Source organism: Cyprinodon tularosa, unplaced genomic scaffold (genome assembly GCF_016077235.1).
Source record: "Cyprinodon tularosa strain WSP-4 unplaced genomic scaffold, ASM1607723v1 ctg1118, whole genome shotgun sequence".
In the NCBI taxonomy this organism is placed as follows: Eukaryota; Metazoa; Chordata; class Actinopteri; order Cyprinodontiformes; family Cyprinodontidae; genus Cyprinodon; species Cyprinodon tularosa.
The window spans coordinates 3287-28070 of record NW_024037914.1 but is presented as its reverse complement, the minus strand read 5'-3'; the positions used below and the strand labels follow the sequence as shown (position 1 = coordinate 28070).

Genomic DNA, 24784 nt, shown 5'->3' with positions numbered 1-24784 from the left:
GACCCTGGGCCAGGAATCGAACCCACAACCTTCTGGCTGCAAGGCAGCCCTAACATCAAGTGTATTTAGCATTAATTTTAGTAAGCTAATTAGATGATTAGTGAGTATTTTTACTCTTAAAATAAGATAATTAGATCATATGTATTTGTAATGGGGCAAAGCAGTTACTTTTTCTTATTTTAAATGTAGTGTCTCACTCACCTCATATTCAAGAAAAACACTTATTTAAGAAAAAAATAACTTATTTAGATTTCAATTTTTTGCAGTGTCCTACCTGCCTTTATCGTGTTTTTATTCTGTTTTTATCTTTACTTCTATTTTATTGTTTAATTCATGGAAATCCCTTTGATGGTTCCATAAAAATGGTAAAAATAAACCTGCCTTGCGTTGAACCTGCTGACTAAGGAGATGGAGCTTCTGTGGTTGTTCTCTCAGCTTCACCGCCATCTGTCCCCTGACATCATGGGACGTCCATCCCTGTGCAGACCTGCAGCTGCTGAGATCTTCTCCTCCTGGGAATCATCTCTGCAGTACATACTGTATATACAGCGCCTGCTTGTTTATTCTTAATGCACCTTTTCCTCCTTGTTTGCACCTTCTTTAATTACTTTCCCAATATTTTTGTGATTTTTATTTCTGTGATGTTTTAGTGTGTAATTTGTTCTGTTGTTTCCTGTGTACAGTCACTGTGTTTTGTTTAAAAGCCTAACTGGGGACAGGCACTGAGAATTAGCCTTAGCTAAAATGTTGTAGTGTGTGACATAATTCATGAAACATACTTGTCCCTATCAAATAAACGAATTAATAAATATGTGACCTGGGAATTTCTCCGCTGTGAGATCAACAAAGCTAATCTAATCTAATCTAAGATGGGCTTGAGATTAAGGCTGTAGTGACAGCATGTCTGGGTCCTCTAGAAAGGCTAACTCAGCAGCAGTGACGTCATTCCGTGTGTCGGCTGATGGAGAATCAACAGCAGTGACGTCATTCCGTGTGTCTGCTGATGGAGCATCCAGTGATGGTTTAGTTTATCCCGGTTTTCCTTCCTGGATTGATGAGCAGCAGCAGTTGCTCCCCCCTCCCCCTCCTGTTTCCTCTCACCTGTCATCTCTCCTCGCGCCTGCGGGCCGCTATAAACCAGCCTTCTGCGCATGCGCAGGGATCCTTGCGGAGCAGCTTCCTGCCAGATAGTGCTCCTTAACAACAGACAAAGCTTTCCTGCGGATTCCCGGGAATAGTTTGGATAAAGGCTCCTGGACCCCCCTCCTTTCCATGGTAAGGCCGGACTAAGGGCTGCCCCTCCCGGGCTGGGTGCTGTCTGGAGGCCGTGGGAGGGGGGGCTGCTTCTCTGGGGCAGAGAGTTTAACACGATGCCTGCTGGGTCCGTCTAATGTCTGGATTGGAAAACTTTCCCAGCCTGGTTGCGCTTCGATCAGCCCGATGTTCCGCTCATTCCCCCCGAAATAACGAACCCAGACATCAGCAGCTAGCGGCGCTGTCTAATGCCTGGGTGGGAGTTAGCTTCTGTTGCTAACGGGGGAACTTAGCGTCCCTGTTGTTGGGTGCAGACTAACTCCTGGTGCGGACAGCTGTGCGACTTTAAATTAGGTTTTCTGCTCTAATTCTGTCTGCATGTTTAATATTTTCATTGAAGATCAAATTAGCGTCCGTCTCCCAGGAATTATCCGCGTCCATTGCTTCATCATCGCAGCACTAACCGGGGCCGGTGGGGTCTATGTGCTGGAATCGGCTGTCCATCAGAAGCAGGATGTTTACCTGTGGCCAGGTGTGCAGAGCCGGTTGCGGAGCGGAAGCTTTATTCCCGCCTTCCATCGCTGGTCTGGAGGAGGTTCCCAGGAGGTGCCCGGGTCCATCCTGCAGCTCTGCTGCAACACCTGGGGCCCATGGAGGGTTTGCATGAGGCTGATGGAGCAGAACCACCATGTTCTACCAAACACCCCCTGGTCTCTTTCCACTTCCACCCAGACTAGTGGATTAATTCCCCCCCTAAATCACTCCTTTGTTATAATCGGACAGACTGGGACAGGTGTTCCATCTAACCGCTGCCGAATCTTTTGGGGGCCGTTTATTAATTCTATTCACTTTATTTCTATAGCTCCAATTCACATCATGTCATCTCAGGTCACATTATAGACCCAGATCATCCAGTCAGATTGATTCAAAGTTTTCTATCTAAGGAAAACCAGCTGATTGCATCGACTCATTGACTCTTCAGCAATCCCTCACACTAAGCATGCTTGTAGCGACAGTGGAGAGGAAAAACTCCCTTTGAACAGGAAGAAACCTCCAGCAGAACCAGGCTCAGTGTGAGCGGCCATCTGCTGAGGCCCACTGGGGTTCAAGGAGACAGAAGCAGACATAGAAAAAGAAGCATAGATACAAAAGGCAACTGTCAACCAGCTCCACAGGCGGCCCCGTCCAGGAAACACACAGCCAGGCAGACGAGCTCCGAGCCAGCTCCCATGTCAGAGGATGAAGAGAGCACATCCAGTTAGTCACAGTCAGAGAAACAGGACTACACTGGAAAACAGGCCAAGCTCCAACATCTAGAAACAAAGGTGTTGATGGCAGCAGCACAGCTGATATTTCTCTCCAGGATGGAGTCACAGCCAAACAGGAACAGACCAGATGAAGCTACTATGAGAAAAAGCAGAGAGAGCAGAACGTTAGAGATTATTATTAAAAGCCAATATTTATTTTTCTTATGTTTACATGATGAAAATGAACCAAATAGAAAAAATAAATGTCAAACTAGCATCAAATTAAACAAAGAGAAACATTTATTGACAAATCAAATTAAACTAGGATGGAGATTCATGTTGGTGCACCAATGAACACGTTGCTGTGAAAATGAGGATATTGGTGCAAAATATCACGTTGGCTGATGGTTCGACTGTCTTCTAAAGTTAATTCACCGTTTTAATTTAGAAGCTGGAGATCATTTATCTGGGATTAACCCTTTATAGGGCGCTCAGTGCAGTACTTTGAAAATCCACATTTCCAGCCAATAGTGTTGGAACCCAGGACCTTATTACCTTTGGAACGTTCAGAAATATCATCAGGGTTTCCACGGGTCATTAAATCATTCAATTGGCATTAAAATTCATTAGATGTGATTATAGGGGCATTTAAAATGATTTATTTACAAAAAAGAAAAACTTATAAAAACAATTTGGTCAGATATATCGGACTATATTTGCGAGGAACTGTTTCCGATTGATCGTAAAGCCGTATGTTCGGAAAAGAAGCTGGAGGCGGAGAGGAAGCTAGAGAACGGAGAAATTATAACAAAAGTTGCTGAAAAACGAGGAGTTCTGGACACGGCTGCAGCCTGTCGACGGGATTTACTGATGGCAGTAAAATGATTTCTAAGAGCATTAAATTAGAGTTACTCATTCCTGTATAAACCCTGAATATGGATAGTTTGATGGTATAAATTAATGTCAATGTTATAACAAGAAACACCAACTTTCCCGAAATTATTAAGAAAAATCACTAAAGTGCTTCTAGAAGAAATTCATGGAAAACACTCAGAGGGAAAGAAAAACATTATCCTGGTCCAACTTAACTTAGAGGCATTAATGCTGATACTGGAATATACATGTTTTAGTTTATAAACCTAAATATAATTGTTAACAAGGCTTATTAACTTTTTTCTGGACTTGTTTACCCTTTTTTTCAATTTCATTTACAGTAGGTAATAAATTATTCAAGTATGGAGGGGGATTAGGGCCGCTGGAAAATAAAAAAGTTAAGTTTCAGTTTATTCTGGGATTAAAGTCAGAATTCTGAATATTCTCTTAATTCTGACTTTTTCTCTCAGAATTCTGACTTTAATCTCTGAATTCTGACTTTTTAATCTCAGAATTCTGACTTTAATCCCTGAATTGTGGATCTTAATGTAGATGGTCGCCATGAAGGCAGAGATGTGCAGCGCTCAGCTTCAGTTCTTTGGGAGAAACAGGAACACATTGGTGGAAAATGATGGAATTAGGAGACTTTTTCCGTCCCTGAGGTTCCCTGCTGATGCTGTTTGATTAATGGAAGAGAAGAAGGAGATTAAAACAAGAGAGATAGACTCTAAAACAGACATGGCTACGGCTGGATGCTAACATGTTTGTTAGCTGACAGATTAAAGTCAGAATCCTGAGTTAAAGGGAAACTCTGTTTTTTTTCCATTGGATCCTTGATTTTCCATTATTCCATCATGTTCTAATCAGTCATATGACTTTAGTGTCATTTGGAGCCGTTCTGAAGATATTCTGAACAGTTTAGTTTGTGCCTTCAAGTCGTTGCCCATAGGAAGACGTTACTGGATATAACCTAACGGAATATCTTCAGAACGGCTCCAAATGACACTAAACTCATATGGGTGAGTAGAACATGATGGAATAACGGAAAATCAAGGGACCAATGGGAAAAAAAAAAAAACGAAAACGGTATTCTCCTTTAAAATTTAGAATTCGGACTTTTTTCCCATATTAAACTGAAATAATATTTAAAAATTAGTAAACATTTTTTTTCAGTGGCCCTCATCCTCTTCTGTATCCAAAGGCTCATCTGATTGGTTAAATGCCAAAATAAGACGTTCAGCCATGCAGCAGGATCTGAATAGCTGAATATAGATCTAGTGCTTCTAGACCTGACTGAGGGATGCAGGTGATCTTTGGCTACGTTCAAACAGCAGCCTGAAATGACCTAAAATCTGTTTTTATTTTTTCCATATGCGACCTGGATCTGATCTTTTCAGGCAGTCTGAACAACAGATCTGATTTTTTTCCAATGCGATCCAGGCCCCTTGGCTCTATGGTCCTGAATCCGATACGAATCCGATCTTTTCAAATGCGACCTGCGTCTGAACGGCCAGGTCATCCGACCTGAACGCCATTAATACAAAGGTCACTATTCTGGGTCTTGCTATGAAGAAGCAGCATCAAAGTCACTAACCATGGCGGACGATGATGCAGAGAGCAGCATTTATGTTTAACCATATTGAAAAGTTTGAGTTTTTATGGTTGGAAAAGATCGCTAGATGCGCGACGGTGCTACCGTCCATGTTTACGTCCATCACAGGCCATAAACATGGAGCCTCTTCAAGATGCTGTGAGGGCTGCCACCCCCACAGCATCGTCATCATCGTCCTCTTCCTCCCCTGAGCCAGGAGAAGCGAGCGCTGCAGGAGCTGGAGGCAGCAGCTCAACAACTACTGCTGCTGACCTCATCAAGGCTGCACTTTAAAAAATGAAATGTTCTAAACCAAATTTCTTTTTGTTTACACTTGTGTAAAAAATGACAAAATAAATCTAGATCTAAAGTCTAAGTTTAAAACATGACAGACGGCCCTAAGAAGACTGTAGAGAAGCAGCTGCAAGTGTCTGCTAACGAGGATGATAGAATTATCTTTAGATTTAGCGCTTTTATCTGTTTTTAGACACTTTTTTTTGCATAAATCATCTTCTGCAGAAGAACGGAGCCGGCGGTCTCCTCCTGCAGCGCTGAGCGGCACCAGTAGAACCAGAGGGCGGGACGTTTTTGGCTGTTTTAATGATAAATCTCCTCCATCAGGTTGATTTAGTGAACCTGTTGCTTCGGCCTCTAAAACTGGAGTTCTTAGAGTTGATTTTAGGTTCGTTTATCATCTCTGGCCTCGTTTCTCTTCAAATGTCTTACTTCTTTTTTTGGTTCACTTGTATAAAATCTTGCATAAGCTGTTTTATTGCGCCTGAGTGGCGTGAACGGGTTCACGTGTCACGTTTGTGTCTCAGAGCGCGCTCGGCGGGGAGCGGCCCGACACATCCGTGTGGTTTTAAATTAGCCGTCTGACCCACTTTCTGCGCCCGCTCTGCGTTATGTCAGTTAGATAAACGCTGCATCTCTCCAGCTGTGGCCGCTGGACGAAGCGAGGGAAGATCTTATCCCCCCCCCGAAGCATCTATTGATACGGCCGCTCGCACCCGAGCGCATAATGCTTTGGAGGAGATGTTTTCCCTGAATGTAGGTTAGGCCTCATGTAAGGCGGCCCGCAGCCCTAATCCACAGATAAAGGCAGTGATGGAGACAATGGGCCGCCTCAGGCCCACACCTGCCTCACCTGCAGGTCTTGTGCCGGGGATTAGACCAAGGTGCCCCACTTCCTCCGTCCCCCCCTCCCCGCGCATGCACCCACACTACGAAGGAATGGGGGGGTGGGAGAGTATTTATGTGGCAGAGGAGGGAGAGGAGCCAGAAAGCTGTTGCTCACCGCGCTGCTGTTTGTGTGAAGCAGGGTCCTGCCAGGCGCTGCGACTGAGCGTGGAGAGGTGCCGGCTCGCCCCGCCGCGGACATGGACGAGTCGCAGGAGCTGCCGGTGAGTCGCACACGCCTCTCAGCTTCTGTTCACACCGAACGGGGGGCGCCTTCAAAATAAAGTCCGACTCCAGAGTTAAATATGAGGCTTTGCTTCTGTTTTCATTTCTGACTAAATGAGTTTCTCTGATCTCCAAACTGCTGAAGAGTTTCTGTTCATCTTCAGACGCAGCAGGAGGCAGGAAGTCCAAACGTTCCTTCATCTGTTCGCTGCTTTTCTCTGCAGACAGAATCAGGCTTTTTACCGACTTCACTTTGATTAAACATTAAAACTGCAAAGATTAAGAAAATTTTCAAGCATTTAGAGCAAAGAAACGACTGCAGGAGATCCTAGAAACCAGAAGGTTTTGTTTTTGGCTGACGGCTTCGGTTGAGGATCAGATGTGTTTGTTTGCAGGCGAAGAAGGCAAAGATGGCCGCAGACGGCGATCAGCAGACCGAGCAGAGGTCCGTTCTGTTGATTACATCTCATTTCCTCATCAGTTGTTCCTGCATCCATGAAACGGATCCTGTTTTCTCTTCTCAGTCGTCTAAACGCTGACCGGACTCCAGCAGCTGTTCTGGCTTCATCAGAGGAGGACGCCTCCTACCCGCCTCTGTCTATAACCCGCCTCGAAGCAGGTGAGCAGAACCAGAACCTCCGGTCATTGTTTAGGTTTCTCTCTTTGGTCTGGGTCTAGCTCTGATCAGGTTTTAACTGGAGCAGAAGAAGACGTTCTCTCTCTGAGGAAGTTCCTCCATCAGAGGCCGGAGCTGAGAGGAGCTCGCTGGTTTCTGGTTGACCTTCAGGTGTTTGTGTCTCCAGCTGCAGGTGAGCAGAAGCAGCCAGGCAGCGACGGAGGAGAAGCGACCCAACCCATCGGCGACACGGTGAACTCCTACCAACATGCAGGTACGAACGGCGTTTTCAGCAGAACCTCAGATCAGGAACTAGTCGTAAAACCAGAACCTGCTCTGTGTTCCAGAGTCCGACTCGGCCCAGTCCGACTACAGCCAGCAGGTCTACCAGGAGGCCAAGTGAGTATGAACCATCAGTGACATCATCCACCTTCAGCAGCTCAGTGCTGCCCTCTACTGGTGTTACTGTTTAAAATTAACATAATCAGGAGTAAAAAAAAAATGTTTTTACGCAGAACGCAGAACTTCAGGTTCTCAGTATTTCAGGCTCTTTGCCCTAACCTAACCAGGTCAGAGGTCACCAATCCAAACTGTTCAAAGAGCCATATTGGACCAAATAAACAGAAAATAAATCTGTCTGCAGCTGCAAAAATATAAAAGTCTTCTATCAGCCTCTGATGGCAACACGGCTCTCTAAGTGTTTTATTTCCGTAAAAGTTAAAAAAAATCCACTGGACTTGGTTTCCAACATTTGAAGACGTTTTTCCACCTCTCCAGGAAGCTTTCTCAATTCAAACCAATCCAAACTGAGCTTTGGGACCAGGTTTAAAAAAATCAGTCTTAGTCTCAGCCTGTAGAACCGTGTTTTATTTTTCTGATGGTGAACATTTAGACTCTCAATCCGTTCTGCAGCTTTTAGAAACGATTTACTTGTTGGTTCTGGTGACCAAATCCGTGTCTTAAATCTGTCCCTTTATTCTAGATTATTCTTCTCCAGATTAAAGGATTTGTTCAAACTCTGGCTCAGGGTTGCCCCCTGGTGGAGGAATGAGTTATTGGAAATTTAGCTTTTTTAAATTTTACCTCAACTTTGGTGCTAATATGAGGATGCAAACGTAGTGTCTCTAGTCCCATCGTGTCTAGTCTCATCACCACTACTCCCATAGTCTTTAGTCCCATCGTGTCTAGTCCCATAGTCTCTACTCCCATAGTCTCTAGTCCCATAGTCTCTAGTCCCATAGTCTCTAGTCCCATCGTGTCTAGTCCCATAGTCTCTACTCCCATAGTCTCTAGTCCCATAGTCTCTAGTCCCATAGTCTCTAGTCCCATCGTGTCTAGTCCCATAGTCTCTAGTCCCATCACCACTACTCCCATAGTCTCTAGTCCCATCGTGTCTAGTCCCATAGTCTCTAGTCCCATCGTGTCTAGTCTCATCACCACTACTCCCATAGTCTCTAGTCCCATAGTCTCTAGTCCCATAGTCTCTAGTCCCATCGTGTCTAGTCCCATAGTCTCTAGTCCCATCGTGTCTAGTCCCATAGTCTCTAGTCCCATCGTGTCTAGTCCCATAGTCTCTAGTCCCATCACCACTACTCCCATAGTCTCTAGTCCCATCGTGTCTAGTCCCATAGTCTCTAGTCCCATCGTGTCTAGTCTCATCACCACTACTCCCATTGACCTTATTCCCATAGTCTCTAGTCCCATAGTCTCTAGTCCCATCGTGTCTAGTCTCATCACCACTACTCCCATTGACCTTATTCCCATAGTCTCTAGTCCCATAGTCTCTAGTCCCATCGTGTCTAGTCTCATCACCACTACTCCCATAGTCTCTAGTCCCATCGTGTCTAGTCTTATCACCACTACTCCCATCGTGTCTAGTCCCATCGTGTCTAGTCCCATCGTGTCTAGTCCCATCGTGTCTAGTCCCATAGTCTCTAGTCCCATCGTGTCTAGTCTCATCACCACTACTCCCATAGTCTCTAGTCCCGTCATGTCTAGTCTCATCACCACTACTCCCATAGTCTCTAGTCCCATCGTGTCTAGTCTAATCACCACTACTCCCATAGTCTCTAGTCCCATAGTCTCTAGTCCCATCGTGTCTAGTCTCATCACCACTACTCCCATAGTCTCTAGTCCCATCGTGTCTAGTCTTATCACCACTACTCCCATCGTGTCTAGTCCCATCGTGTCTAGTCCCATCGTGTCTAGTCCCATCGTGTCTAGTCCCATAGTCTCTAGTCCCATAGTCTCTAGTCCCATCGTGTCTAGTCTCATCACCACTACTCCCATAGTCTCTAGTCCCGTCATGTCTAGTCTCATCACCACTACTCCCATAGTCTCTAGTCCCATCGTGTCTAGTCTAATCACCACTACTCCCATAGTCTCTAGTCCCATAGTCTCTAGTCCCATCGTGTCTAGTCTCATCACCACTACTCCCATAGTCTCTAGTCCCATAGTCTCTAGTCCAATCACCACTACTCCCATAGTCTCTAGTCCCATAGTCTCTAGTCCCATCGTGTCTAGTCTCATCACCACTACTCCCATAGTCTCTAGTCCCATCGTGTCTAGTCTTATCACCACTACTCCCATAGTCTCTAGTCCCATAGTCTCTAGTCCCATCGTGTCTAGTCTCATCACCACTACTCCCATAGTCTCTAGTCCCGTCATGTCTAGTCTCATCACCACTACTCCCATAGTCTCTAGTCCCATCGTGTCTAGTCTAATCACCACTACTCCCATAGTCTCTAGTCCCATAGTCTCTAGTCCCATCGTGTCTAGTCTCATCACCACTACTCCCATAGTCTCTAGTCCCATCGTGTCTAGTCTTATCACCACTACTCCCATCGTGTCTAGTCCCATCGTGTCTAGTCCCATCGTGTCTAGTCCCATCGTGTCTAGTCCCATCGTGTCTAGTCCCATAGTCTCTAGTCCCATAGTCTCTAGTCCCATCGTGTCTAGTCTCATCACCACTACTCCCATAGTCTCTAGTCCCGTCATGTCTAGTCTCATCACCACTACTCCCATAGTCTCTAGTCCCATCGTGTCTAGTCTAATCACCACTACTCCCATAGTCTCTAGTCCCATAGTCTCTAGTCCCATCGTGTCTAGTCTCATCACCACTACTCCCATAGTCTCTAGTCCCATCGTGTCTACTTCCATCACCACTACTCCCATAGTCTCTAGTCCCATCGTGTCTAGTCTCATCACCACTACTCCCATAGTCTCTAGTCCCATCGTGTCTACTTCCATCACCACTACTCCCATAGTCTCTAGTCCCATCGTGTCTACTTCCATCACCACTACTCCCATAGTCTCTAGTCCCATCGTGTCTAGTCTCATCACCACTACTCCCATAGTCTCTAGTCCCATCGTGTCTACTTCCATCACCACTACTCCCATAGTCTCTAGTCCCATCGTGTCTAGTCTCATCACCACTACTCCCATAGTCTCTAGTCCCATCGTGTCTAGTCTCATCACCACTACTCCCATAGTCTCTAGTCCCATCGTGTCTAGTCTTATCACCACTACTCCCATAGTCTCTAGTCCCATCGTGTCTACTTCCATCACCACTACTCCCATAGTCTCTAGTCCCATCGTGTCTAGTCCCATCGTGTCTAGTCCCATCGTGTCTACTCCCATAGTCTCTAGTCCCATCGTGTCTAGTCCCATCGTGTCTACTTCCATCACCACTACTCCCATAGTCTCTAGTCCCATCGTGTCTAGTCCCATAGTCTCTAGTCCCATAGTCTCTAGTCCCATAGTCTCTAGTCCCATAGTCTCTAGTCCCATCGTGTCTAGTCCCATAGTCTCTAGTCCCATAGTCTCTAGTCCCATAGTCTCTAGTCCCATAGTCTCTAGTCCCATAGTCTCTAGTCCCATAGTCTCTAGTCCCATCGTCTCTGGTCCCATAGTCTCTAGTCCCATCCTCCCTAGTCTCATTGTTTCTAGTCTCATCTTCTCTGTTCTCTAGTCCCAAACTGAAGGTTGACGTTCTGCAGGCGTGTGGGATTCTCATGATCAGGATGAAAATGATTAATTAAAGCTCATCCAATGATCATGCTTAGGGCTGTAACTGTGATCCTTGTTTCCATGACGACGGCCATATTTAACTCTTCTTCCTCTTCCAGCCCTGCAGTGACGACCTTCACCAGCCAGGTGGCGTTCCCTGCTCTGGCCCAGTCCACGGTGTACTCGTCCTTCCCGCAGACCGGACAGACCTACGGCCTTCCTCCCTTCGGTTAGTCCCGCCCCCCCCTCCCAGCGCCGCGTCTTTTGCTTCGCTCTGCTTTCACCTGCAGCCTGTTAACTTTCCACTCCTCCTCCTCTGGTCCTCTGATTTCCTGCTTCCTCAGGTGCTCTGTGGCCCGGTATAAAAACTGAGACAGGGCTGCCTGAGGCGCCCTCCGGTGGCCAGCCGGGGTTCCTAAGCTTCAGCACGGCATACACCTCCACCCAGTCAGGCCAGCTGCACTACTCTTACCCGAGCCAAGGCAAGCTGCACCCCCCCCACCCCGCCTGGACTCGGCCCGGCAGCCGGTTTAATCTGCTCTCTGATCTTGTCTGCAGGGTCCAGCTTCACCACGTCCAGCGTTTACTCCAACATCCCGCCTGCTACGGCCGTCAGCACCGCCTCTGCAACCGCTGGACAGCAGGTGAGGAGGAGAGACGCCCGCACTAGAACCCGGTCTGGGTTTCTGGTTCCCAGACCAGAACCAGATGGAGCCTGTTGGTGGCGCTGTAAGCTTTTAGATCGTCCCAGTAAACCCAGCATCAACAGTGGGTCATGACAGAAATGCAATGAGGAAAATAAGCATTTTAACTTCCTGCTATTTTGGAAGTTCTCCCACTTTGAAATCATGAAGGATCTCAGATTGAAATAATCTAAAAATCACAAAATATAGTTTTAACTATTTATTTATATGATTCAGTTGGAAATAATAATTTGAACACCTAAGAAAATAAATTTAAATATTTGGTACATTAGCCTTTGTTTAAAAAAGGGTCAAAAGATTCCTGTAGTTTTTTATCAGATTTGCACACCGTAGAAGGGAGTGGGGCGCGGGTGGCCCCAGATGGGCGAGGGCGGCCCCGGATGGGCGAGGGCGGGCCCCCCCCTGATGGGCGAGGGCGGCGACGGATGAGCGAGGGCGGCCCCAGATGGGCGAGGGATGGGCGCGGGCGCTGCGGTTCAGTTGATAGAATAAAAACCAAAGGATAACGGCGGCCTTCTGATTCATTGATCTACCAGTTACTAACTGGTTAAACTGGAAGGAGCGGTTTTGCTCCCTAACCGGGTCCAACAGACCCAGATCATCTTCTCTATTATTTCAGGGATCACTGACCCAGGTGGTCTCCTAAGAACCTGGCCTTAGACCTGCTGGTCCCGCCTGTTCGCCCCTCATTGTTCTCATGTTTCCTTTCAGGACTTCAGCAGCTACAGCTCTCTGGGACAGGCCCAGTTCTCCCAGTACTACCAACTACCTACCAGTTACACTCCTGCTGGGCTGACCAGCGCAGACGAGCACGGAACCGGAGCCGGCGTGGGCGGATTCTCAGCGGTGAAGTCTGAGGAGGCCGCCTCGGCCGGACTTCCTCCTCGAGGTTTTTATCCTTCATCAATGTTCTGCTGCTGTTTGATCCAAACGGGTAAAACATTCCAGGCTGGTTCTGGTTCTGGTTCTGCTGACTAGAGGGTCGGCTTCTGTTGTCATCTAGAAGACAGGAAGTCCTCAGCGGTTGTCTCTGACCTGGACCTGAAGGAACCATCTGGCAACTTCCTGGTTCTCTTCTTCTCTGGTTCCTTAAAGCTGTCCACTCTGGCAGACTGGGAACCAGTTTTAGCTCCATTAGCATCGCTACCCTAGAAATCTGCAAACAGAGTGGCCATCCAGGGAGGTGGAGACCTGTTAGACCATTGGTGCCATCATCCTGGGGTTCTGGTTCTAATGGACCCGATACCAGAGCGCCAACAGCTGGGTAGAACCAGTCTGGACACCACAGAAGAAGAAAACAGGAACTCAGCTCAGCTGGACGTTCTACTGAGGGTTCGATGGTGGAGAACCATAAATGGAGGAGATTCCAGGCGATTCCAGGTCATTCCAGGTCTCTCCAGGTCTCTCCTTGTCATTCCAGGTCTCTCCAGGTCTCTCCTTGTCATTCCAGGTCTCTCCAGGTCTCTCCTTGTCATTCCAGGTCTCTCCAGGTGATTCCAGGTCTCTCCAGGTGATCAGTGGTCCCTTTTCAGAGAGTAGAAGGTTTAACAGAATGTATTTCAGTCAGAAAGCTTCAGGGTTCCAGTCGGGTCGAGTTACATTTATCTTTATGGAAACCAGAACCAGAGGTGGTTCTGACCCACAGGAACCAGAACCGGTCCTGTTCTGAGGAAACCAGTCAGTAATTCTGGTGTCGTCGCTGTTCATCAGACTGACCCGGCTGCCTCTCTGTTCTGATCCAGATGCGTCTCCACCAGAGAACCTTCCTGCAGCGGCGGCTCTGCCCACAGGGGGCGCCAGAGACCAGGAGGACGTTGCTCCGAGGAATTCGGTGGGAAAGTCTAAAGCCAAGGCCAAGAAGTCGGAGAACTCGGCGCCAGCCGGCGGTGACCTGGAGGTAAGCGGCTCCTAACCCCTGCAGAGGGAGACGGACCCGGTCAGAACCTCACGGTCCAATTCTGCTGCTTTCAGCGGATCTTCCTGTGGGATCTGGACGAGACCATCATCATCTTCCACTCGCTGCTCACCGGAACCTACGCTCAGAAGTTTGGCAAGGTTAGGCTCTGCGCCGAGACCCTAGTCTAGAACCAGGACGGTACCACGTGGTTCTGGTTCTGTACTGTGTTTGTCCAGGACCCGGCGACCATGCTGAACCTGGGTCTGCAGATGGAGGAGCTGATCTTCGAGCTGGCGGACACTCATCTGTTCTTCAACGACCTGGAGGAATGCGATCAGGTCCATATCGAGGACGTGGCGTCTGACGACAACGGACAAGACCTGAGGTGAGTCCGTCACACGCCCAGAACCTCCTCGCCGTCGGCCGGGTTTGACTGTTTTCTCCTTCATCTCAGCAACTACAACTTCTTGGCGGACGGCTTCAGCGGTTCCGGTGGCGCCGGGGGAGCGGCCGGCGGCGCCGCCGGGGTCCAGGGCGGGGTGGAATGGATGCGGAAACTGGCCTTCCGCTACCGCCGGCTAAAAGAGATCTACAGCAGCTTCAAAGGGAACGTTGGGGGTGAGTTAGGATCACAGGAACCTTCAGAACCGAGACAGGAGACCCGTTGGACCAGCGGTGTTCTGGTGTTCTTTAGGTCTGCTGAATCCGGGGAAGAGAGACCTTCTCCTTCGGCTTCAGTCCGACATCGAGAACGTCACGGACTCGTGGCTCACCACGGCGCTGAAGTCTCTGCTGCTCATTCAGTCCAGGTCCGACCCAGACGGCTGCCCATGGTTCTGGTTCTGTTCTGGCTCGTGTTTAACCCGTCTGTGTGTGTGACAGAGGGAAGTGCGTGAACGTGTTGGTCACCACCACTCAGCTGGTCCCGGCGCTGGCCAAAGTTTTGCTGTACGGCCTGGGAGACGTCTTCCCCGTGGAGAACATCTACAGCGCCACAAAGATCGGTGCGTATGAAAGTCCGGCGGGCCGCGCCGCTGCAGGTCGGCCGCGCCCGGACTGACCGTGCGTCTCCACAGGGAAGGAGAGCTGCTTCGAGAGGATCGTTTCTCGCTTCGGGAAGAAGGTGACGTACGTGGTGATCGGCGATGGGCGGGATGAGGAGTTTGCAGCAAAGCAGGTAGGATGGGAGGTTCTGGTGACGTTCTGGACCGCCGGAAGGTCCACGGCCTGGAGAGACGCAGAGTCTAACCACAAATCAATAAATAAATGGAACAAAGAGAGGAATCACTGTAGACATTTAAAAACTGCTCAATCAGCCAACTTTGGAGAACTAGGAGGGAATTAATTTTCAGGGATCTAGAGCAGAGCAATAAACAAACTAAAACAGGAAAAAACATGGAGGATTAAGATAATCTGAATTATAGGTCTGAATCATGAACATGTTTAATATGGAGGGAAAATGGACGAAGCGTCGTGCTGCAGGCCGTTTATGATCCAAAATAATCAAAGATCAGGAAGGAACTGAATGACATCATCTTCAGCCAAAACACGAGCAGATTAAACGAAAATCAAATAAACATTTTGCCAAATAAAACAATCAAACCTCCATCAGAGCCAGCGGTGATTCAAACGCGACTATGCAGAGAGAGGGCCGCCGCAGACGGGCTGCCGTTAGCCCTGGCCGCCGCAGACGGGCTGCCGTTAGCCCTGGCCGCCGCAGACGGGCTGCCGTTAGCCCTGGCCGCCGCAGACGGGCTGCCGTTAGCCCTGGCCGCCGGTGTCTGTGGTTAGCCGTTTTTTTCTTTTTGTTTTTTGACTTTTTACGGCATTGGTGTCTCGTTTTCGGACAGTAGGCTGATGTGAGGGGGAGAGACATGCAGCCACAGGTCGGATTCAAACCTGGGTCGGCCGCATCGAGGACTAAGACCTGGTTTATGCTCAGAAACCAGGTCGTCTGCGTGTGCGTCGCAGTTAACGCAGATATGCCCCGCCCCCTTCCGCAGACACTCTGCTGCTCCTCTCTAAAATTGTAGGTGAGCGCAGACAGGAGGCCTCTGATTGGTCAGATCTCCATCCGCTCTACTCTATGCGTATTTCCTGTTTGGTTACCGGCTGGTTTTGTTTGTCTGGCCGCCATATTGGAAAACGACTGGTGAAGATGGAGCAGCTAGCAGAGCGAGGTGAGAACGCTGGGACCCTTATTCCTCCTGGATTCCCGCTCTTTTTGGCCCTCATGTCCCTCCGTTGTCGCGCAAACTTGCCTCCACTTCCTCACCGCCTCGGCCGTATCTAGACCCACAGCTAGTTCCTGATTGGCGTCGTGGCGTGGAATAACAGCGCAGACCACGCTTCAATATTCAATACCAAATATCTGGTCATACCTGCGACACGCTGCTGCGGGAGGATAATCAGGCCTCCAGGCCTCCGTACATGGTTTCTGCACGCTAACCGCGGCGCCACAGCTGCACGCCACTAGCCGTTGTGTTTTGCTCTGAGCTGCAGTCAGAACCAGTGATTTGATGACTGCTGTAGATGAAGGTTATTGACCAGGCTGCTCCTCTTCCTCCTCTGCAGCACAACATGCCCTTCTGGAGGATCTCCACCCACGGCGACCTCGTCTCCCTCCACCAGGCGCTGGAACTGGACTTCTTGTAACCGACCCACGTTGGAAGCGGTGCACCAGAAGGGTGGTGCACCTGGGTCTGGGTCGACCCCGCCCTATACGGCAGCTAAACTGTGACTGGGACCCGGTTCACTGCTCCTGCCGGGCTTCATGTCTCTATCTGGACTGGAGCGCTGGTAGAACCTCCCTGTTGGTTCTGTTTGTTTTATTCGGACCCAGAAATCCTCCTGAGACTCTTCTGGACGGTTCTGTTGACTTTGGGTTGAAACCTGTTGATCCAGACTGGATCGCCGCCGCGCTCTGTGTGCGCAGGTCGGTCCGGTTCTGCTGCATGCTAACCTGGTTCTGTCTGGTCTCCAGCAGAACCGGTTCAAACAGACTCTCAGTGTTCAGGAAGACTTTCCACCCAAAGAACCAGAACCGGTCCTGCTGCATCCCAAAAACTCCTCATCAGGACTGGCGGAAGCTGTCACCATGGTAACCAGAACCAGTATCTGAGCGACTCTGGTTGTTTGGGAGGAAGTCCGGGTTCTGGTGTTGAAAGAGGAGCGTTTTTCAGACCCGATGGGGTCTGATGAACCGGAGGAGGTTCCTCTGCATGCGGTGGACCGCTGAACCATCTGACTCGGACCTGGACTGGGTCAGAACCAGTTCCTGTAGTTCGTGCCTTTAATCTCCGCCTGAAGCGTCTCTCATCCAAAGTGTTTGTTTGGTTCTGTTTCATGTTCTACCTGCACTGTGATCCACAGGTGTCCGGCCCGTCCGGGACCGACCCAGACGGCTCCTGTTTGATCGGTTCTGTTGGGTCCGTCTCGGTGGTTTGTTTGTTTTTTTTAGTTGCCCTGACAATCAGAGGTCCGATCAGGCTGCAGGAAAACGGTTCTGGAGAACAGAGGCAGACGGACCTGACCAGAACCAGTGGGATGATGTCTGACGTTCTGACCCGTCCTGCTGGTTCTGGAGTCGCTCCATCGGTCTGAATGAAGCAGCCTGCTTCCTCCAGCCGATGAGCTCGGCTGGTTTCTCTGTTCCTGCTCTGATCTACGGAACCAGAACCGGATCCGGATCCATCCCTAGAACCTGCACGGTCCTCCTGAGTGTGGGAAGCACTCGGGTCTGTAAATACAGTTTAAACATTTCAGCCTCATGTTTGTCTTTTCTGAAATGAAGTCACTGATGTCACTCAGTCCACAAACGGATTCATTTCATAAAGTTAGAACTCGCTTCTTTTCGGCCATTTTGAATAATAAACTTTGGTTTATGTGCGAAGATGAAGGTCTGATTCAGAGATGATTGGGATTAAAATTCATGAAGTGTCTGATTCTGCTGGATCTACGTTCAACTGAACGGCAGGGAGGAGATTAATACGGAGCTCAGCTGAAGCCAGAACGTTTCTAAAAACGTTGAAATAAATGAAACTTTAAAAAAAAGAAAAAAATTGTAAAAGATTTTAGACTTTTTCTAGTTTCAGATTTTCTCCTCTCAGCCTGCTGTCGTCTCTGTGGGGGCGGAGCTTGGACGGCATCGGGTCCGAGTTTTCCCAGCTGCTGCATACAGGAACCGGAGGAACTGGAAATTACTTTATGTTTGTAAAATTCGCTTTTCTTCATCATCAGTCCAGCAGTTCGTCCACTTCGGCTTAGATCCATAAAGTGAACGAATCCCATCGACTGAATATCAGCAGGAAGAATCAATGGATGATTATTTATACATAAAACTAACATGTTTGCAGAGATTTAATAAATTTAGCGTTAATCAGTAAAATGAATAAAAATAATTTTCATTGTGATCACTGAGTCTGGGAGCGGCCATTTTTGCCCAAATATAATAGCCCCTCCCTCCTGCCATCTTCCAGCAGTGACATCACTAACCAGTAGGTGGCAGTAGTGTTCTTTGACAAACATGGATGCCTCTAGTAAAGCACATTCACATGAAAATGACTCTGAATTAAAAACACTGATCATTTATTGAACAGGATGGAATCATTTCAGATTTAAAGAACTTTCAGAAGTTTGGATTCTGAATATGAGCGACTTTTCCTTTAAAGAGGTTTCTAGTTCCCACGGTTCCTGAATGCAGCAGCTGGAAACATATTTTTTCTGTCATCTTCAGTGTCCAACTTTGTTAATCTCTGATCTAATTTTTTTTCCATGTCTGTATTAATTGTTCAGAACAAACTTTATGGCTTCAATTTAGCTCCATAGATTTGAAGTAGAGTTCTGCAGAACTTCAAGGCTTCAGCCAATCAAAGCTGTTTTCACTCCCAGAAACTCAGCAGAAGATCTGAGGCGCCTTCGCATCAATGAATCCTCTGCTGTCCTGGAAGCAGCCATGGTTGTCATGGTAACCCTCCACACGTTTATTGTTTATAGCAGAAACCTACAGGAGGTTCCTGCAAACCTATTGAACCAAATGAAACCCTGAAGGAAAGAAGTTTTAGAAATGAAATGAGTGACAATCAAACGGACCGACCTCTGGGTTCTGCCGGGTTCTGCTAACCGTCTCATTATGAGATTTGGACTCTGGACACATCTGGAAGCTGCAGGATGACGAGCGGAGCTGGAATCCTGTGCATCCAGCAGACAGGAGCTACAAACAGCAGCTGGATCCATTGTGTGAATCGTGCTGCAACATTTCTAAATGGAAGAACTTCTGAACGTCCGTAAAGCTCATTTATATTTATAAACCATGACCAGTAATAATTTACTACCTTTGATTTCAATCAGAAACCTGCTTTGCTACTTATCAACACTAGGCCAATTATTACGATAATAAAATCAAACATTTCTGGAAATAATCAGTTTTCCTCTTTTTTTTCTGACTTTAAACACACACTTTATGAGACAAGACCACTAGGGGCGCTAGACCTGTAACTGCATTTTGCTTCTACTTAAAATGGAAAATAATAAAGATTTATGACTGTATACTAGGAGCAAAGTGTTACTCTGCAGTCTAATAAAGTTGAGAAAAGAGAATCGGTTTTACATCCTTCTTTCATTCTGTGCTGACGAACCAACTCCTTTCCAAGATCCACTCCATGTTTTTCTTTGATCTCTTTCCCGTTTTTTTAGCCTCGGAAGATTTAAACTTTTCCTTGCCTCAGCCGTGACCAGCAGTAGAGCTAAAGCCTTAGCTCCATGACGATATAACAGCCTGTGTCTGTGAAGCCATATGTTCCTCCAGGTCACATGACCTGGCCAACGACGGTGGGTCTTCTCAACTTACATGGTCGGTATTTGAAGGGGGGGGCTGCTAGTAGCATTGATAGTCGCCCCATTTCCACTACCCTTTTGAAACCGTGCCGAGATCGGTCCGAGCACGCTGACCCAGATAACCGAACCGCGCTAACATGGTGCTAGTTCATCAGTAGGACTCGGCGCGGTTTAGTTCTGGTTCGGTTCTCAGATAACAAAGAGGTCATGAGCAGAACGCGTCACCTCCTCACAGTCAGCGTAATCATGTAATTTGAGACGTTCATAAAAATCCTAGCTTCCCCGCCGCGCCGCACGATTTCCAGCGATGATTCTGCTTAGCAGTGCGATGAACCTCAACGTCTGTCGTTGTTTCCTGCGTCTGGAAGCCCTGATCGGACCATCGTTTGTCGTATCCACTTCCCTAAAACCGACTGTCAAGTAAATTCACCAAAGGCTGCCTTCTTGGCCTGACACTCCGCAAACTTCCTGTTACGGGCACCGCCATGTTGGTTTGCTCGTTTCCCTCTAGAGAGCAGTAGTACCCTAGATTGTCACCAGGAGGCGAGGAACCGTGCTAGCGTGGCGTGGAAATGGTCATAAGGAACCGAGGTCGCCGTGATTAACTGATCCGAACTCAGCACGGATCGGATTCGGAGGGGAGTGGAAATGGGGCTACTATCAATGCTACTAGCAGAACTCCCCCCTTCAAATGCCGACTATGGAAGTTAAGAGAAGACGCACCTTCATTGGCCGGGTCATGTGACCTGGAAGTATGGTTTTACGGACACAGTGTGAAGTGCTGTATAATAGCCTAAGTTACCATTTAAAATAACTCATGCATCAAAGTGTTTAGGTCACAAAGTCGGCGCTGCGCCTTTAACTGGAGCCACGGTGACATGAAGAAGGTAATGTATCTTTAGGAATGTCCTGAATTGGCAATAAAAACTGGTTTCTGGTCCCATGGCCCTCATGAAGACAAACCTCTGGACAACAGACCGGACTGGAGACGCCGTCTGCAGGAAGCTTGGCTTCTTCAGATGCTGCAGATCAGATCATCTGCAGAACCTGATCTCTGTAGCTGGTTAAGGTCGGCTCTGTTCCAGGAAGTCCTCTGGAGACGAAGAAGGTCTAGAGACCAGCTCTTCATTATTCTTTTTATAAGAAGTTTAAACAGCAGCTGAGCATCTTTGATCAGAAGCTTCTCTGCAGTCGCTGTAGAACAGGCTGCTACAGGAAAAAACCCTTAAAGAGGCACCAGATTTAAATTCTCCTCCGAGATCAAAGTATGTTTCCAGTTTTCCATCAGCAAAGGTTGTAAAATATAAAACCATGAATGAAGGGTTGGAGGTGGCCAAATAGAACAAATAACCTTCATCCCTAAGTTGGGGAAATGTTAAATTTAGGTCTAGTTCATGATGAAGGAGCGATGGAGGAGTTTCATTTAAGGCTTTAAAAACAAGCTGCTCCTTTAGACTCATGACTCATCAGGACAGGTTCTGCTCCTGTTCTCTGAAAACCTGTTTTTCGGCTCTTCACTGTCGTTTCTGCTGTGGCAGCGGAGACGTTTTCTCCAAGAAGAGACCAGAATCAGAGCTTTTACTCGTGAAAAGGTGAGACTTTAAGCTCAGGAAGGAGGTCAGCCTGCTGGGAGTAAATCCCACAGCTGGAGAAAGGTGGGTGGAGTTTCAGCTCTTCAGAAGCTTCAGCTTCTGCCTTCAGGTGTTCCTGGTTTATCTGCCGTGGAAATGGAGGAGTCCGGCTCTGCTGGTGAAGGAGGGGTTAAGAATGATTCTAAGGTCCTGCCTAAGAAAATCTGGACTTTTTTCACCACTTTTCTGAGTCTGAACTTGTTTGTCCTGGACATTGGTCTGGACATCTGGGCTGCAGTGAAGTTATTCGAGGAGGGGTCCTACTGGAGCCTCAGTGTTCTGCTGGTGCTGCTCATCGGCTCGGCGGTGCTCACACACATCTACAGCTGGCTCTGGTACACCTATGATGAGTTTGAAATTTTAACCTACCTGGAAGAAACCCTGCGTTCCTACCTCAGAGGTTTCCACTTCTTCCTGTTTGGAATCCATGTCAGGTACGTCCAGGGCCGTACCAAGGGCCCACAAAATTCTGAGGTCAAGAGTCAAAACTTCTAGGCGGGTTCAGTTCCACCCGAAAGTTTTTTTAATTTATTTTATTATTTAAATCTGGCCATTTGGAGTAAATACATAACTGTGACTTTTAAGGCTGTGTATTTCTCCTTGTGACGTTATAAACCTTATTTTAATGTCAACTTTCTGCTGCAGCTTCTTTCTAAAACTGCTAAGAAATGTTTCACTAAAGACATTCCAGCATAACTAAATGAGTTGCTTCATATTTACTTTTAAAATAGAGAATGTTGTGAATAACTTGTTCTATTCAATGCCCGGCCAGCCGGGACTTCATTTTATGTTCTGATACTTTAAGATGTTTATTGACTGAGGGTATAGGTGGCAAATATCTTATTTAATCAGGTATTATTTGGGCTATTATATATTTTCTAGAAACACACGCCTTACTAGCTGTGTGTTGGAACAATAACTAAAAGTGTGAATCAAGCTCAGATCATGGTCAGATAATTCTGCACAGATATGGAATAAATTTACAACAACTTCTGTTCAAAACACAGAGTTTAACAAAAATCTGTCAGCTCCAAGTCAAACATATTTCAGTAAAAAAAACTAAACTAAAACTAAAGTGAAACTCAACTAAACTATGTACAAAGAGGAAGGGAAACATGGTTGAAACCATATTACAGTTTAAGGAGAATTTTTGTGTTTGAAACCAAAGCTTATCTGGAAGAATTTGGGATCTGATCAAATTAGATATAAAACATGTTATGAAATAATCCCTGAGAAACAGTCTAGATGTTATTTGAACTATTTATTTTATCCCAAACACTCCCTAATAGCATAAACGTTAGCTCCGGCTGCTGCAGACAGGGCTAATGTTAGCCTTGGCTGCAATAAGCTTCGGAGCTCCGCTGGTTGCCACGGTCCTCTCAACATCAGAACTTTTTTTTTTATTTCACACTAAATCAGTGAATATATAATAATAATAATAATAATATAATATAGTGAAGCTTAAAGTATAAAGTTTTCGTCTCAGATGATCTTTAAACGTACTTTTGTAGAACAATGGCAATAGAAAAGTGCAATTTTAACTTAATACGCTAACCTGGAAGCTGCTGCCGCAGTGCATGCTGGGACAGCTGTAAGTCTGTAGAACGACCAAGTCTGCTCTGATGCATGCTGGGTAAAGAGGGAGGGGGTGAGAACAACATCTGGGGACTTTGCCCGTTCTTTGTCTTCATATTCTTATGAATTGTAAGAGCACTAGTGCTGAGGATGAACATGTTTCACCAGATCATCCAGTCAGATTGGTTCAAAGTTTTCTTTGGAAAACCAGCTGATTGCATCGACTCAATAAAATGAAAAGCGCTAAGTTGGTGTAACCTTTCTGTTCCAGGCATGCAGCCATTGTGACGGCTTCAGTGCAGAACTTCTACCATAAATCCAGTGGGTTGGAAAGCGTCATCAGATACCGGAAACAGGACCTGCGGATTCTGCGGATCTTTGAGTCCTACTCAGAAAGCGCTCCTCAGGTCGTCCTCATGCTCACCTTGGCTCTGAGGCAGGAACGCTGGATCCCAAAGCTCCTCACAGGTGCAGACTCTCCTCATTAACCCATTAACAGAAGCCTCCTGGAAGTCAGTTTCTGATGGGGAGATTGACTCCAGCTAATGATGATGTGTGAATGTTCTAATGACTTCTGTCTTTGTCCTCAGCGCTGAAGACGCTCGTCTCATTGGCGAGCATCGCTTTGTCTGAGCTCAGATACTACCACTCACTGACGTCCTACATCCCCAAGGACACCGAGGACACGTGCTGCTTTTGTTTTGTGAAAGGGTTCCAGTATTTCTTCTACTTCATGTGGAAGTTGCTCCTTGTTTCCTGCCGCCTTGTCGCCCTCGCCCTCTTTGCCTCAGTGGAGCCCTGCTTCATCTTCACCCACTTCCTCTGCTTCTGGCTGGTCCTCTTCTACTTTGCTTCCTACTCAGAGACCCATTTCATGAAGTCCCCGAGAGGAAAGTGGCTTTTCCGAAGCACCTTGGGCCTCATCTGGTACTTCAGCTGGTTCAGTGGTGTGGTGAAGGGGAAGACGACCAAACGGATGCTGTTCTACCACTTCTTCATGCTACTGGACGTCTGTGCCCTCTGTGGAATGTGGTACTGGAGAATGAGCTTAGATCCTCCCAGCATTGAGATCTCCTGTGTGAAGGTTGCCGTCACAGCTGCAGTTATTCCAGCTTGTTATGTCTGTGGGTTGTTGTTGAAAGCTTATTATTTTCTTGCCCTTCATCCAAAATGTGATCTGAACTCAGAGTCCGATGAGGTTGAAGGCAATACGACAGGAACGCAGACTGGGAACAAGGGGAAATCAAACTTTAAGGAAAAGCAAAAGTATCTTAGGTATCTGCTCACAGGTGATGAGAAGTATGCAGACTGTCTTAAACTGGATGACGGGGAATCATCGCAAAAACAAGTCGAGAACTTGAGAATGAAGGAGCTGGCCCAAAGCTTTTACACATAACTTACGGCAGAGACTGCTGACGGTAGCAATCGGCCTCCTGGTGCTGCGTTCAATGGCTGTTTCTTTGATGCTCCAAAGACAATGAACCGGATTAAACAGGCTTCCATCCAGCATCTGTTCATCCGACAGACGGCAGGCTAAGAGAAATCAAAAGTTTGAGCGATGATCCGATTAGCAGAGTTCATTCAGGTCGTGTTTTTATGCCACGGATGCTTTCACACACTTTGAAAATAGATAATGATAAAAATATATATATCTATGTTAGACAATCTACATCCATCCATCCATTATCTGACACGCTTGTCCCGAGCGGGGGGGCGAGGGGTGCTGGTGCCTATCTCCAGCAGTCAATGGGACGAGAGGCGGGTCCATCCTGGACAGGTCTCCAGTCCATCGCAGGGAAACACAGAAACATTCACACCTAAGGACAATGTAGAGAAGCCAATCAACCTAACAGTCGTGTTTTTGGGCTGTGGGAGGAAGCCGGAGTACCCGGAGAGAACCCACGGATGCTCCATGCAGAAAGACCCCGGGCCGAGAACCGAACCCAGAACCTTCTTGCTGCAAGGCAGCAGTGCTACCCAATGCATCGCTGAGCAGCCCAGACCGTCTACAATCTGCTTTTAGCGGAACATCGTCCATCAGAGGACGGTCATTCTCTGTTACTACGGTGAAGGTGTGTTTCTGCTTCTTCTTGTCATTCTGATAACATTCCAGCTGCACCAGATATGAATGAATTTGATCCAAGATGTA

General features: G+C 47.4%; 2 protein-coding genes across 5 annotated transcripts; both read left to right on the top strand.

Moving 5' to 3' along the window:
• Positions 1–1119: 1119 nt before the first annotated feature.
• eya3 (EYA transcriptional coactivator and phosphatase 3) lies at positions 1120–17486 on the top strand. 4 transcript variants are annotated; one of them, XM_038299310.1, is made up of 18 exons: positions 1120–1275; positions 6287–6368; positions 6765–6814; positions 6894–6988; positions 7179–7259; positions 7333–7384; positions 11113–11222; positions 11338–11475; positions 11552–11637; positions 12409–12586; positions 13440–13594; positions 13669–13752; positions 13831–13979; positions 14049–14212; positions 14289–14403; positions 14477–14598; positions 14671–14771; positions 16169–17486. In XM_038299310.1, the coding sequence occupies exons 2-18, from the start codon at positions 6345–6347 to the stop codon at positions 16247–16249; spliced, it is 1785 nt and encodes a 594-aa protein (XP_038155238.1). In that variant the 5' UTR covers positions 1120–1275; positions 6287–6344; the 3' UTR covers positions 16250–17486. The 4 variants fall into 4 exon arrangements, with proteins under 4 accessions (XP_038155238.1, XP_038155226.1, XP_038155248.1 ...); XM_038299298.1 differs by having other exon boundaries at positions 7173–7259; XM_038299301.1 differs by having other exon boundaries at positions 1134–1275; positions 6284–6368; positions 7173–7259.
• Positions 17487–20934: 3448 nt separating this feature from the next.
• Positions 20935–24089, top strand: LOC119792580 (XK-related protein 8-like). The gene is made up of 3 exons (XM_038299287.1): positions 20935–21494; positions 22907–23103; positions 23226–24089. The coding sequence occupies exons 1-3, from the start codon at positions 21157–21159 to the stop codon at positions 24029–24031; spliced, it is 1341 nt and encodes a 446-aa protein (XP_038155215.1). The 5' UTR covers positions 20935–21156; the 3' UTR covers positions 24032–24089.
• The last annotated feature ends 695 nt before the right edge of the window (positions 24090–24784 follow it).